The sequence below is a fragment of the Furipterus horrens genome, unplaced genomic scaffold (assembly GCF_987537825.1).
Source record: "Furipterus horrens unplaced genomic scaffold, mFurHor1.1.pri manual_scaffold_5, whole genome shotgun sequence".
Lineage (NCBI taxonomy): Eukaryota > Metazoa > Chordata > Mammalia > Chiroptera > Furipteridae > Furipterus > Furipterus horrens.
The window spans coordinates 102,288,266-102,304,001 of NW_028327175.1; the positions used below are offsets into that span (position 1 = coordinate 102,288,266).

At 50.0% G+C, this 15,736-nt stretch overlaps 1 protein-coding gene across 2 annotated transcripts; it reads left to right on the forward strand.

The window, feature by feature from the left end:
• Positions 1-51: 51 nt before the first annotated feature.
• Positions 52-13,129, forward strand: GUSB (glucuronidase beta). 2 transcript variants are annotated; one of them, XM_090276931.1, is made up of 12 exons: positions 52-299; positions 1,800-1,985; positions 2,315-2,496; positions 2,635-2,777; positions 3,214-3,401; positions 3,772-3,924; positions 4,149-4,327; positions 4,409-4,555; positions 6,765-6,849; positions 8,593-8,769; positions 11,216-11,351; positions 12,783-13,129. In XM_090276931.1, exons 1-12 carry the CDS (start codon positions 90-92, stop codon positions 12,950-12,952), a joined length of 1,956 nt encoding a protein of 651 aa, XP_090133057.1. In that variant the 5' UTR covers positions 52-89; the 3' UTR covers positions 12,953-13,129. The 2 variants fall into 2 exon arrangements, with proteins under 2 accessions (XP_090133057.1, XP_090133058.1); XM_090276932.1 differs by lacking the exons at positions 52-299; positions 2,315-2,496; positions 2,635-2,777 and having other exon boundaries at positions 1,859-1,985.
• Positions 13,130-15,736: the final 2,607 nt, after the last annotated feature.

Below are 15,736 nucleotides of genomic sequence, written 5' to 3' on the forward strand. Positions count from 1 at the left end.
CGCGCCAAGCCCCACCCCCGCCCCGCCCCCGGGCCACCTCCCACGCGACTCCCATCCTAGCGAGCGGCTGCTGGCGGCGCTCGGGAACCATGGCTCGGGGGCTGGCGAGGACATGGGCTGTGCTCGGCCCGCTCCTCTGGGGCTGCGGGCTGGCGCTGCAGGGCGGGATGTTGTACCCCCGGGAGAGCGCGTCGCGGGAGCGCAAGGAGCTCAACGGCCTCTGGAGCTTCCGTGCCGACTTCTCCGAAAATCGGCGCCAGGGCTTCGAGCAGCAGTGGTACCGCACGCCGCTGCGGGAGGTGCGGGCTCCAGGGGCAAGGGTGACAGGGCCTGGGTAGGGAAGCTCCGAGAAGCCCGGCGCGGGGCGTCGCAGCCATGCCCTCAGAGCTGCAGGCCCGGAGGTGGTCAAACATAACGGGCTTGGAGGCGTAGGGTGGGGGTGGGGCGGGGGCGGCTGCCCACCCGGAAGGAGGAAGTGGGCGGAGTGCGTCTCGAACACCGAAGGAAAGCGGGGCGGGCGCCCACCCCCACTGGGCCGGGGGAAGGGCCCCGCTCGAGCCCGGTTAGGTGCGGTAGGCCGAGCCCGAGCAGGGTCCGCGGCACCGAGCTGGGCGGGCAGCGGGAGAAGAGAAGACTTTAGGCATCTTGGGATCAGCTCTGCCCTGGTGCCCTGACAGGCAGGACCTTGGGTTCCAGGTTCGGGTAGCGATCGGGGCTTGGCACCCAGCCGGGGACCGCACTCCAGGGCTACCCTCTGACGTGGGGCTGGGGCCGGCCTGTGTGTACCCAGAAGCCGCCCGCCTCTCCCAGATCCTCTTTTCTGGTCTCTGCTGCCCAGTATTCAGCAGGGGAAGAAAAAAGGAAGGCGGTGGGGGCTGGGTGCTAGGCATGTGCCCCACTCTACAGTTTCCTCAGCAAAACAGCCCGTGCACAGCCAGCCTTCTTTCTTGGGGCGCCAGTTGATCATCTTCCTCTTAGTCAGGGTCTGGTCTCTGCCGATCCTTGTCCCTTCATTCAGCCTGCGTGTGGCCCTGGGCTCACCTCTTGCCCCGGAAACCCTGGTGCTGGTTGCCTGAGAAAGCTTCTGGCCCCACCAGTCCTGGGACATAAACCACCCTAGCAGTCGATCCCTCACCAGCAAGTTATCCATTCATTCAGCCAATATTTATTGGATTCCTACTATGTGTCAGGGCTTGTGTCAGTCGCTGGGGATACAGCTCTGAAGGACAGAGGAAATCCCCTCCTTAGAGGTCACACATCCCACATACAAGATGACTTTAAGAAAGCCAGGCTGCTTCCAGGCTCACTGAACTGTGCCTCACTCACTCCTGCCTTGCCTTTTACCTGAGGTGGTCAAGGGGTTCACCCAGTTCTGCCAGGCTGTCCTAAGGCAGTGTCCCATGGGTCTGGCCCCTAGAGCCCTTCCCTGACTCCTAAGATACTCCCCTGTCACTCTCCACACTCCTGATAGAGCTGATTACCTGACAGCAGAGGCGTACTCACCGGTTTATTCCTAGCATCTGGAGCAGCATTGTAGGTGTTTGCTGTACACTGTCCATTGAAAGTGAGTGACTGATGTCTCATGGCGATGTGCGAATTAAATGAACTCCATAAAAGGCATTGGTCAGTTGCTGGCAAAGAGTAACAACTGTGGAGTGGCCTAGAATTCCAGGGTCTGGAGAAGCCTTCCTGCAGGCAGGGTTGCTGGGGGACCTGGCCTCTAGGGAAGGGGGCTGCCTGGGCCCTGGTCTTGGATTTTCTAGATGGTCTGGACCTGATCCTGGCCCTTCTTTCCCCAGTCGGGCCCTACGCTGGACATGCCTGTTCCCTCCAGCTTCAATGACGTGGGCCAGGATGAGCGGCTGCGTAGCTTTATCGGCTGGGTGTGGTATGAACGGAAGGTGACCCTGCCCCAGCGATGGACCCAGGACCTGGGCATGAGAGTGGTGCTGAGGATTGGCAGCGCCCACTACTATGCCATTGTGGTCAGTGCAGTGAGCAGCAAGCAGGGAGAGTGGGCAGGTGCAGCTGCTGAGAACACATGGGGCTGCCTTGGAGTACCTGGCTCCCTGCTGTCACTGGACAGCCTGCCTCCTGGGGTGGATTGGGGGAAATGCTCATGCCCCACACTGGGGTTTGTGCCCTGGGCCAGGGAGGGTTGCCTGGTCGCCTTTGGAGCTCCATTCCTCCCATCAGGCCGATGAGGCAGGTAGCAGCTGGCTGGGCATCTCACTGTAAGGGAATGCATGAGATGGCAATGCCCCTTATTCTCTGGCCTGCTGCTCCCTCTCCATAAATCCCTGTGTGTCTGCAGTGGGTGAATGGGGTCCATGTGGCAGAGCACGAGGGGGGCCATCTTCCGTTCGAGGCTGACATCAGCAAGCTGGTCCAGAGTGGGCCCCTGTCCTCCTGCCGCATTACCATCGCCATCAACAACACACTCACCCTTCACACCCTGCCGCCAGGGACCATCCTCTACAAGACGGATACCTCCAAGTGAGCAGCACCCTGCTCCCCAATCCCAGTCCCCACCCTGCCCAGTGGTCTTCCCACTAGGGGCAGGGTAGCCTTAGCAGAGGTGAGGCTGAAGGTCTCAGGGCAAGGCCCCCTTTGGTCATTGTCCTCCCACTCTAGGTACCCGAAGGGTTACTTTGTCCAGAACACAAACTTTGACTTCTTCAACTATGCGGGACTGCACCGGCCTGTGCTCCTCTACACGACGCCCACCACCTACATTGATGACATCACCGTCACCACCAACGTGGACCAAAGCACTGGTGAGGGCTGCCAGCAGGATCTGCCCCCAGCCAGGCCCAACGAGGCTCTGTACCCTGTTTGGAAAGAAGTCCCAGGAGAAAGGCTTTTCTAGCATCTCTTAACCCTCACAAGTTCCCAGCTACCTAGAAGCTAAAGTCCAGCCCATGTAAGCTGGCAAGGGCTTCCAAAATACCAATCTGGTCTGCCCTCATTTTAGGAGGAAATAAGGCCCAATGAAAAGTGGGGCTTGCCTAAAATCTCATCACTCAGGACACATGGGGACTCCATGTCCCTTCCCCACTGTGCTGCCCTCACTGCAGATCAAGCTCAAGAAATAACAATTGTTGGTAGGGTCTCAGGGCCTTAGAGGACTCCTCAGAGTGGTGGCTTCAGGGTTCTCTCATCTGTACAACCCAGGTCATGTCCTTCTCTTTTTCTGATCTCTGGTGTCCGCAGGGCTGGTGTACTACCAGATTTTCGTCCAGGGCAGTGAACACTTCCAGCTGGAAGTGTATCTTCTGGATGAGGAAGGCAAAGTAATGGCCCAGGGAACTGGGGGCCAGGGCCAGCTGCGGGTGCCCAATGCCCACCTCTGGTGGCCATACCTGATGCATGAACACCCTGCCTACCTGTATTCATTGGAGGTAATGGTGGTTAAGACTGGGGCTATGGGAGGCCTCTTGCCCCCTCCGACAGCCCTGCCTGGCTTTAACATGGGTGAAGGACAAGTGGGCAGGCAGGCATGGTCCTCTGAGTTTCCTAGTCAATTGGATTAAAGTGTTCCCAGTCTGATTTTTTTAACCTTTGGTGGGGCAGCCTACATTTGAAGAGCAGACCCCAGGGGGAGGGTGGGTGAAGGTTCTTCCTTGCTAGTGGCAGAAGCTTGTAATTTCTCAGTCTCTGCCAGGTCCCCGAGGTAGGCTGCTATGGTTTGCAAGGGGCCTTCCCACTGGCCAGTGGGCTGTGGGGCTCAGGCCATCAAGGGTGCCTTATGCCAGTGCATGGCTTCCGTAGGTACGACTGACTGCACAGACGGCCGCTGGGCCTGTGGCTGACTTCTACGCTCTCCCCGTGGGGATTCGCACTGTGGCTGTCACAAAGAACCAGTTCCTCATTAATGGGAAACCTTTCTATTTCCATGGGGTCAACAAACATGAGGATGCAGACGTGAGTTGGGGCTCCTGCCTAACTGTGGGGATTATTTCTCATCTTCACTTTCCCGGGGCCCCTGAAGCGATTGAGGGAAGCTCAGAGCAGTTAAGCAAACTGCTCAGAACCACTACCTGATGGGGCCATGCTTGACTGGGTAGAGGGTGATGGGCCCAGCTCCAGAAGGAAATGCACCTTGGACAGGGATGGGGCGGGAGTCACATTACTCTGCTGTCCCCTAGGTCCGAGGGAAGGGCTTTGACTGGCCACTGCTGGTGAAGGACTTCAACCTGCTCTTATGGCTTGGTGCCAACGCCTTCCGTACCAGCCACTACCCCTATGCGGAGGAGGTGATGCAGCTCTGTGACCAGTATGGGATCGTGGTCATTGATGAGAGCCCTGGCGTGGGCATAGCATTGATGTGAGTGACCACTGCCCATGCTGCTCGGCCTGCCAAGGTGGCAGACCATAACATGTTCCTTTTTCTCCCTCTGCCCCATAGCCAGAGCTACAGCAACGTGTCTCTGCAGCACCACCTGGAGGTGATGGAGGAGCTGGTGCGCAGGGACAAGAATCACCCAGCTGTTGTGATGTGGTCTGTGGCCAATGAACCCACTTCCTTCCTGCAACCTGCAGGTTACTACTTCAAGTGAGTGCCCCTACCTGCCTTGGCCTAAGTCAGGGGAGACACCTCACCTTCAGCCAGGCCCTGCTCAGCCTTGGCTGGCGGCCTCTGGAAAGCTGAGGTTTCCTTGAGGTGGGTGTGTGATGTGTGGGAGTCAGCATCCAGCTCCCAGCCCAGACCTGAAGGTGCATCCAGACCCGGTCAGTTCAGGGGACCAGATTCCTACCCAGCTAAGCTATGATTTCAGCCCAGTGATACTCAGTGCCTGCTTTCCACACCTGAAATGAAATCCAGAGGTAACCTAACCTACTTAATATATATAACTTCAAGTTAAAGAAAAAAAAATAGTCAGTGGACCAAAGGGGGAAAAAAAAAAAAAAAGAAAGAAAAAAAAAAAATAGTGGCCTGGCCTAACTGGTATAAAGGAGAATCACTGATAAAATAATCCATAAATGCATGGGCCTGACTCCCCAAAAGACCCAGTGAAGGGGTCAGATGCTTACATCTAAAGTGGAATCCCGTGAAAACAGCTCCAAAAGCTGGCAGCAGTAACACTGCGCTGGTACTGATACCACGAACACTGTTCCCTTCAGTGCTGCACATTTCCAAAATGGTGACTCGCTCTAGGTGAAGTTCCAAATGAAACCAGGTATAATATTCCCTCACTTTTAATGGTATCTCCATTCCTGGGAAATTTAGTGTGTGTTAAAACTTAAAAAAAACCTAGTGTGTGATGCCTTGGTTTCATCTGTAAGGTGGAGTTAGGCTTCATAAAATCAGCTTATCTGCCCATGTAATTACAAACAGGCTTTTCAACAACATGCATATTCTAACTATTCTAAAGTTGCATTGTTGGGGACAGGACTGGGCCATCTAAAGTTCCTGGTCCCAGTAGCTCCTTCCTCCCGGCCCCCCACCCCGCGCCACTGCATTGCAATGGGAATAAACACCACTTGAGAGCAGTGCTGCTACAGTGTTTTCCTAGGTTCCTTCTTTCCCAGTCCTGGCCTGCAGAGAAGAGTTAATTTACTTGCTGCAAGAGGCCATTAAAACTCCCTGAGACACACTGCATGTGAGTCTCACAAAGTGCCTTGAGCTGAGCCACGCTGTACAAGGCCCCAGGAGTGACCCACCTGGGCAAAATGACCCACAGCTCCGAGCACGCAGCTCCAGCGTGCTGGGGAGCAGGGGTGTGTTGAGCCAGAGCTGGTGAACAGAATTTGTGTTGTGCGGGTGAGAAGAGTATATGTAGGCTCCCAGGAACGGGTGCCTGAGGTTCCAGAAGGGCCTTTTGGGGAGGTGGAAAAATGAACAGATATGATTTTTGGAGCAGCAGGGGTAGGGGCAGGACATGGATAGAGGTGCCTGGGCTAGAGGAGCTCAGCCAGGCTCTGAAGCTTCCCAACTGACAAACGGGCTGTTTCTGAGAATGGGTCTCAGCCCTAAGGATATGGGGTACCTGGTCTGGCCTATGGAAACCACAGCCTTAGAATGAGTGGAGCAATTACGGGGAGAGGGTGTCACTAGCTGTGAGGGAGAGTAGAGACAAATAGGTTTGAGCAGTAATTGAGGGCGACTTGCTCTGACAGGTTCCTCAATTGGGAAGCCTCTTCTTGCCTTCCCGCTCAGTGAGTGCAGTTCAGCATTAATGTCCTTTCCTCCAATAGGCTGTCACTGACTCTCCACTGTCAGTTTTGTGTCCTGTTAGTGTCTCCTGGAACCCTCTTTCCTGCTCCTGCTGTCGTTGCAATTTCTAACATCTGCAGGTGTCCCTGCTCCCATCGCTGCATGGAGCTGGGCGTGTGGCTGTGAGGTTCAGGGCCAGCCGTGCACACAGCGCACACCCGGCCTCCTCACACCACCTTCTAACTGCTTGTTGCATTAATATCCATCCTGATCCACACTCCATCCATTCCTGTTCTCAAGAGCTTTTTCAGAGATTCAGAACCGGTTTTTGGCAGTGCCCAGCCCAAGGACCTCGGCTCTGTGCCTGGTTTTCCTTGCGAGGTGGCCTCTTCAGGGAGGTGGATGGAGGATTTGGGGAGGGAGAAGGAATGGTGTCTGGGAACATGCTCTCAGACTAGAGGAACATGTTTGCTTACCTGAAATCCACTTAGAGGTAGGAAGGAGATCAGTGAGGGTTTTAGGGGGGACGGGAGGGAGAGGCTCGGAGGGGGTTACGACAGCCCTTCCCAGCCTGACAACAGCCCTGTCTTCTGCCCTCCGTGGACAGGACGCTGATTGCCCACACAAAAGCCTTGGACCCCACCCGGCCCGTGACCTTTGTGACCAACTCCAACTATGAAGCAGACCAGGGGGTAAGCCTGGCGGTCCCCACACCACTCTCATCTCCTCCCCCCTGTCCTCCAGTTATGCCTTGAGCTGCAGTGAATAGTGTTTGGCCTGAGCCTCCTGATGTGGGGCCCCATGTCTATAGGAACGCACACATGGTGTGAGCCTTACGGCGCGGTGCGGGGCCTTGCATCGTTAGGGGACACCTGGTGCAGCAGGAGCCTCCGCGGCTGGAGGGGAGCTCCTGGGCCAATGTGAGCGGAGGAACCATGAGATGCCAGTGCAAAATTTTCATAGATGGTCTTGAGGTTAAAGATAACTACCTGCTTATTCACCAGGCAGAGTGGCTTCCTAAGTCCAAGGATGCTGGGCACAGGGATATTTAATTTGTTCTTGGTCCAGATTCTATGTGTGTCAGTTTAATTTTATGCACCTCAGTGTATTGTGCTCATAAAAGAGCAGAGGTTTAAGGGAGCTTAAAGCTGTCAATGGCTGATTGTCAGAACTACTAAGAAAAGCTTTTTGCAAGTACAGATGTCTGGATGTTGAGATTCTGATTTAGTCATTGCAGGGTGGGAATCGGAGTTTAAAAAGCTCTTCAGTGACTGCAGCCATCCCCCATCTTTGGGAGCCACTGACTAGATCCAATTGAGAATCGAAGGAGCAGGCTCCCATAGCTGGCCAGACCACATGGCCTTCCTTGGGCCCCGCTGCAGCAGCGCCTCAGGAACAATGCCTTCAGTTGTACTGAAGCTGAAAAACGGGAGCGAAGAAAATGTTCTTTATCTGGAGAGCAAGGCCAGTGCCTAGGAGGGAAGTGCTGTGGAAAGAGAAATCATCTAAAGAGAGAAGCACAAGAAGCACTAGATACAAATATAAATTGTGAATGCTGTCATTTTAACATGGATGGAAGTGGCTGTGGAGCCCTGGTGCCCCCTGCCATCTCTGAGAATACCCCCTCAAGAAGCATAAAGACTGTGGTGAGACACCAGCAGGCCCAAGGAGGCCCTGCATGTTCTCAATGCCACGTGGCATCTCCTTAAGTCCAGTCTTCCGTGTGGACAGGGAAGCCTATAGGCCTGGCCTCCTCAGAAGGTTGCCAGGCTCATGTATCCACCCCAGGGTCCCTCCCCAGCTCCTTCTTCTTGTCTGCCTTCTCCACCACCACAGTTTGGAGAGGCTACAGTCACTTGGGAAAGACAGGCCACATCAGTCCCAGTGCAGGCTATGGAGGCAAGCTGTGTTTAGTTGATGTTAGAGACTAGACATCGGGCTGTCTGGTCTTGGCCGCTGTGTCCTGAGCGCTGCATTGTTTAGATTCAGGTGGTCCTGCCCCATCATCTTGGCTACTGTGCAAGGGGGAAGTTTTCCAGCCTCTTTATAGCTCACAGCACTAGCTCGGGAATGGTATGGTGAATCAGGATTCTTTGTGAGGAGAAAAATTGCATCTATCCCTCAGCTGGGAACATTTCTCCAGGCCATGTGAGGAGGACCAGTAACGGGAGCACTCCCTAGAGAGGAACGAGGTCAGTTCATTGGGCGCCTGCTCTGCCTCAGCCCTCCACAGAGCTGCGGCCAGGTCAGGAGCGTCAGTCCAGGCTTATAGACTTGCTCCATTCAGATCACTCCTTGTTACACATGAAAGCATCGAAATAATTCTCTGTATCTCCTTTTTACCTGCTCTGCCAGAAGAGACCCTGAGTATGAGAGTCCTGACACTATTACTCAATGTTCTGGTTCGTGAACAAGCTTTAACGCTCTTGTCCTAGGCACCATATGTGGATGTCATCTGTGTGAACAGCTACTACTCCTGGTATCATGACTATGGGCACCTGGAGGTGATTCAGCTGCAGCTGGCCACCCAGTTTGAGAACTGGTATACGACCTATCAAAAGCCAATTATTCAGAGCGAGTATGGAGCCGACGCCATTGCTGGGTTTCACCACGTAAGTAGCGTAGGACATTGTTTATTTTTTTTACTCTCTTGGGCAATGAGGTCACTCATTTCCCCAAGTTAGAAATGTGCCTCCTTCCCCATCCCTCATTCATCCTGAAGATCTCCCTGCAGTCCTTTGCTCACCCAACCTCTCCCTCCACTCCCTCTGCATGCATGGCTGCTCACAACTCAGGCCTCGCCAGGCCTCTCCAGGCCTCACCTGCTCTTGTTTGGTCCTCAGAGGCAGCCCCGTTTTGTTTTTTTTACAATGAAGCTTTTTTTTTTTTTTTTAATTTTTTAATCCTCACTAGAGGACATATCCATTGATCCTAAGGATTGAGGAAGGGAGAGAGAGAAACATTGATCAGTTGCCTCCTATATGCACTGCAATTGGGGATTGAACCACAAACATAGGTATGTTCCCTGACCGGGAATTGAACCTGAACCCACAACCTTTTGGTGTACAGGACAACACTCTAACCAACTGAGCCACCTGGTTAGGGCCCTCAGAGACAGCCACTTTATTAGCTTATTGGTTTCCTTCTGCCTGGAATGCTGTTGTTAGGACCGCAATTGCCACAAACGGATTCTTATTCCGTGTTCAAGTCTCAGCTTAAATGTTCCCTCTTTGGTGAGGTTTATCCCATCTGCCCAGCTAGAACAACTGTTCCCTCTGCCTGGTGTTTGTCTGGGTACTTGTCACTGTGCACAATCATTATTTCTTTGGCTCTCTCCTTAACCAGACTATGGGCTTTAGGAGGGAGACTGGATCCCATTTATTGTTGCTTCCCAAGCACTCAGCAGTGGCCAGCACACAGCAGGTGCTGAACAATATTTGTTAAGGGAATGAGTGAAATCTTGGAGCAAGTTTTAATCACTAGCTTTTTTATTATTATTTTGTCCATTTCCTCACCAAAGATATGCTGCTTTGTCTTGTGGAGATTTTTTTCTCGTGGATTCTTGAACCACAGCCAACTCTTCTCCACTGCAGCCACCTCACACTTGCCTGTCACAGCTACTGGGATTCTTTGTTGACACACATTTCTTAATATGCTGATTCTTGGTATGGTGAACAGCTACCCACATGAACTATATTATGTTCACACCCTTAAAGTCATCTTGGTTACACAGAATGCCACTTCTACAAACTGGTAAAGGTGGGGAGTTAGCTTATGAAGACAATGTATATGCACATTTATTCTCCCTCTCTGAAAAGATAGCCAACTCTGATTTTTAAGAAACTAAGAGTCTAGGTTAGCACTGTCTGCTAAAACTTTTTGCAGTGATGGAAATGTTCTATATCTGCACTGTCCAAAAGGGTAGCCATTAGCCACATGTGGCTACTGGGGACTTGAAATGTAGCTCTTTGACTGAGCTGATATGGTTTAATTTAGTTTTAAACTTAAGTAGTCATGTGTGACTAGTATTAGATAATGCAGGGTCATTTCCTTTAAAACAAAGAAAATCTACATTGTGCCCTCAAATTCAACTTTGGAACCAGAACAAAGCTTGGCTTAATTGTACAGTTATATTTTGAGTGCATCTTACATAGCATTTTAATTCTTCTCATTGCAAAAGAAAGGCAAAGCCAGTAGGGTTTTGTTCTCTCACAAATGACTGGACTCCTGCATCCTTCAGCATCTAAGTTGAGCTCCCCCAAATTCCCATGAGATGAAAACTGAGACCCGAGAACATCCCAAAGATCTTATATCTAAGTACAGAACGCACAGGAGCGCCTCACCACATGGGGGATGAGTCCGTAGATGTCGCTTCCTGCTGTCGTCGTGTGCGGCCTGCTCCTCGCCCTGCGCGCCTCAGCTTCAGTGTTTTCCCGGGGAAGCTGTCTGTGGCCCCAGCTCAGTGAGCTCCTGCTGGCACCCCTGGTTCCTGCTTTGCACTCCCCATGTTCACCCTCATTACACTTCAGCTATTGTCTTTCTTGCTGGATTGTGAGGCCTGCGACAGCAGGGCCACTTCTTTCTCTCGTTTATCACTTTCTCTCTCACACTGGCCTGATTGGGTGCCGAAGAGCAGCTACATCCCCAGACCAGAGACAGATGAATCTGGTGATTTAAGTCTGAGTCACACTAGTTCTTCTCACATTATACAGTGGCCTTGAGACTTGAGCCTTAAACTTATTATTCAAAGACATTTTTTACTTTCAGTATAGTTCAGCTGCTGAACAGAGGTGGAAAACTAAGAGAAAGTAAGCATCAAATTATATTTATAAATAAAGTAGTTACTAATTGAGGTTTAAAAAAAAACTCCTTTTTTGACTCTGGGCTACGTCAAACCCTGCCTGAGTCTCTGCACCAGCACTAGCAAGCCCTGCAGGCAGCGCAGCCCACCCTGAGGACAGATATTTTGGTCATCATCACATGGATCTTTATTTTTATTTGACATTTACAATTCTGCCAGTTCTGGCTCTTACATTCTCCCTTTGCCTTGAATTCCAGGATCCACCTCTGATGTTCAGTGAAGACTACCAGAAAAGTCTGCTAGAGCAGTATCATTCAGTCCTGGATCAAAAGCGCAAAGAATACGTGGTTGGAGAACTCATCTGGAATTTTGCTGACTTTATGACTGACCAGTGTAAGTGGCGTTTTGGTTTATGGAATGTACCATTTCTCATTTTTTCAGGTTGGCCTTTCAGTTCGGGACCTTTGGTTGTAAGAACACTGGAAACAAGAAGTGGGGAGCTGATCTAATCAATGTAGGCTACATAGGGCATTACCTAGGAAAAGTAAATTGCACTTAGGAAGCAGTAATCACTTGCCTGCTTCCCCAATCATTTTATGGTAAAAAAGCAAATGGGAGAGCCTACTAGCATGAGGCAGAATGGCTAACTGGCATGGTCCATTTCATTACATTATGAGGAAAAAGTGGATGTTGTAGGATACACTCCTTATTCCAGAGTAGGGTACAGAGCCTAAGAAAGGTACAGTTCTTATTCAGTTGCACAAGGCTGGTTCACCAAATACAGGAGAATGTGGGAGTGTTTGAAAATCTTCAGAGAATACCATCTGTGCTCTTTCTCAGGTTGGGTAGATGAGGGCAACTGCAGATTACTAGTTACTTGATATACCATAAACTTAGGGGGGCAATTTGGGGGGCGGGGAAGGATTTGGTAGTAGTGGCAATTAGAATACAGGTCTTGGGAAGGTTAATTTAAAAATTAGAATGGAAAGAGGTAATGAGAAGAAAGAATGAGAACACAAGCCACTACTCTGCTTGGCAAATGAGACTAATGGCTTCTGGAAATATCCTGGATCGCATAGCTGCACCAGCTTTGTGTAGTGAGAAATTAGCTTGTGACCTAGACAAGTTCCCTGACCATTTCATAAACCTGTAAGTGGGGATAATGCCTGCCACCTTGCAGGCTGACATAGGGATTTCATATGATGAAGTGCTTGGTACAGTCCATGACACCTGCTTATCGTGGAAGTTACTATTGTCCTGAACTTCTTGGTAGGAAAGACCGACTTTCGTTTTTATGGACACTGTGGTTTCCACCCACAAGGGGAGGAGAGAAGGATGCTGAGGGTGCAGCCCTAACCCGCTGCTGCTGGCTTTGCTCCCTTCCCAGCTGCGCCTCTGGGAGACCAGCCACTGGAAGTGGGAACCCAGCTGGAAGTTCCTCCGGGAGGACTTTGACACCTGCTAGTAGGTCCTACCTAGGCACCTCTGGTTGGTCTGGACTTGAGCTCCCAGTAGGAGAGTCGACTTTCCAAGGGTGACTTTTTGTCTCAGCCCTCCAGGTACGAGAGAGCTGGGAACCCTACTATTTTAAACCTTAGTTTGCAAGTAAAAAGATAAACACAGATGAGAAATTAAAACATCAGGGAGCTGAGGTGTTTTAGGAGAGCAGTAGTAGTTAAATCTTTAACCCATTAAGTGGTCACATCAGACCAAACAACCTTAAACTATAAGAGGATATTTCTGTTTAGTGCCCTGCTTGGCTCCAGCTTGGTTCCAGTTTGGTTCATCCAAAGTCATCTGAAACATCTTTTGCCTTGTTTTTAGCACCACAGAGAGTATTAGGGAATAAAAAGGGGATCTTCACTCGCCAGAGACAACCGAAAAGTGCAGCATTCCTTTTGCGAGAGAGATACTGGAAACTTGCCAATGAAACCAGGTACCACCCGTCAGCTGCCAAGTCACAGTGTGTGGGAAAGAGCCTGTTTACTTTGTAAAGCAAGAACTACCTCTTTACTGACACCAGCTGCCAGCCAGTCCTTCCCAAGTAAGGGGCAATGTCTACAGCAAACAGAGTACCTCCTGGACTGTGTGTGCGACTGGAAACTTTGGTCTGGGTTTTGTAGCCATCTGCTAGAAGGTGAAAATAAAGGCTTTTGCAATATGGGATTAAAGGGCTGGCTCAAAAGTGACCATCCATAAATTGAACGATCGGTACTGCTGAAGAGAATCTGAAATTATTTTTATATGTCAAACTGTTTACATAGCCTTAACCGTGTACGGACTTTTGAGAAGCATTTGCCTCACCCTGGCTGGTGTGGCTCAGTGGATTGAGTGCCAGCCTGCAGACCGAAAGGTTGCTGGTTTGATTCCCAGTCAGGGCACATGCCTGGGTTGCAGGCCAGGTCCCCAGTTGGGGGAGTGAGAGAAGCAACTGATTGCTGTTTCTCTTCCTCTCTTTAAAAAAAAGGGGGGGGGGGGAACCTTTGCTTCAACACTCACACCACATTCAGAGTAGCTGGGTACAGACTGCATGTCCACAGGAATAGTCCCGCAGCCTAGGGCCACCCTGCTCATGTGCCAAACCAGGCCAGCCTTGACTGAGTGAGAGTAAAACGCCACAGAGGAGCCCCAGCTGATGTGGCTCAGTGGACTGAGCACCAGGTCACTGGTTCAATTCCTAGTCAGGGCACATGCCTGGGTTGTGGGCCAGGTCCTGCATTGGGTGCATGCAAGGGGCAGCCGATTGATGTTTCTCTTGCACATCAATGTTTCTCTCCCTCTCTTTCTCCCCCTCTAAAAATAAATATTTTTAAAAACAACTCCACAGATGAGCCAAAGCCCCAACAAATTTAGAGAAAGTGATATGCTGGAACAATGACCAAGGTCGGTGTGCCAATTCCCACAGTTCAGAGTTGAGGAGTGTCTGGATTGGAAGGGAGCTCAGAGGTTACCAGTTCTTCCAGGACATTGTTCTATTATCCTCAGCCATAGTCTAGTCTTGACAGAAGTGGAGATGAGCCCCAAAGCCCTTTGATCTCATCATAACTGATTCCACTGGTCATGAGACCTCTTTAAATAGGCGGGGCCTGTGGACAAGTCCAGTTAACCCTTGAACACCACAGGTTTGAACTGCACAGGTCCACTTTATATTGATCATGCTGTTCAAACCTGTGTTGCCAATGGGTCAGCTCTGCACGGGGGATTGCATATGCAGGGAGAGGGTTAACTAGTTACACGTGGATTTTCAACAGCGCAGGAGGTTGGCACCCCAGTCTCTGCGTGGTTCAAGGGTTAATTAACTATTCCCAACTCCCAGAGGATGGATGGTCTTTCCTTAAGGAATCATTTTTCCTCTTCACAGGCTCCATTATACTAAGGGATATTATTCCTAAAATTTTAGTATTCACCTATCCTGGTTTAAAGCTGAATGCTTTGGAAAAACACTCTTTATTGGTGTCCAATCAAATGGAAGATCATGAACCAATACAGCTAATACAGAACCTGATTCAGTTCCCTGTGGCTGAGTTCACATGCGTGAACTCACGCCCCCTGCTAGCCTCCCTGTCCAAGTGCCACGACAGAAATAGTAAAGGCATGCTGACCCCATTTTAGTGGCCGTCTTGAGACCACTTGTAAGAAATGAGAGTGTAGTCAGTTCAAATAATTAGGAATTCTGGGGGGTTACATATTTTTTCCACTTAATTTTCTTGAAGGAATCAAGTTTTGTGTTCTGGTTTAATGTCCAGGAATAATATATAAAACTCTTTACTTGACAAACATTAAAGAATATTAAACATAACATATACTGTTTTACAAATTAAGGGTAAGGCCCATTTTGTTGTCTTTTTAATAAATATCGTAGGGTGGAGTTTATAGCTTTATTAGACGTTGACTTTTCCTGTTAGCCATACTATGTATTTATACTTCATAAATGTTCATCTATAAAGTACACTTCTTATCTTTGTTACCAGAATACCTACAAACAAGCGCTGTTCTCACCTCTCCCGCAGCGGGCCTTGTGTGGATTACTCTGCTGCTTGACAGGCTCATGCAAGTCTCACCCTCCATTTTTTAAATTTGATCCAAGCAGTAGATGTAACCAATATCTCTGAAACTATGAAATACTTTTTTGTACATGGATCATTTTTCACAGTGATGCCCACTGTAAAAAAGCCTTTTCTCATGTTCCATGTTTTAAATTCCAGAGTTTTCCACTAAAGAATAATACTTGGGAATGACAGCTAAGGATTGCACAATTCTATTACTACAACGTTTTACTTACACATTTAAAAAAATGTGTTGACTTAAAATAAAAAATAGTTCAATCAGTTCTGATAGTTAAACTAATTGTTGAGAACCAATTTATTTTTAAAAATAGAACAATTTATTAAACGTAACATGTAAGTACAACCTCATTGCTACTGGTGATTTTTTTAAGACCCACAAACCTCCAAACTGTGTGTCTTGGACTCACCTCTGAAGAATGATGGCAAGACGGCTGACTCTTTGAGCTGAGTTTTTCTTTCCCCAAATACTGTACAACACCCTGGTAGGAGAATTATGGCTCTGGGAACTTCCGGGGTGACCTCCCCCAGGACTGCTCAGACGAAGTCAAGAGGCTAACTCACATGAAACAGCTTTGTACCAGCTCATCAATAAGTTAGTGGCAGAAATACCTACGTACTTTGGTTATGATACCCAGCACAGTGCCGTGGTAGAAAATGTTTACTAATAAATGAATGCACGGCTGCTTTGTTAGCCTGGTGTTCCACCCTTTT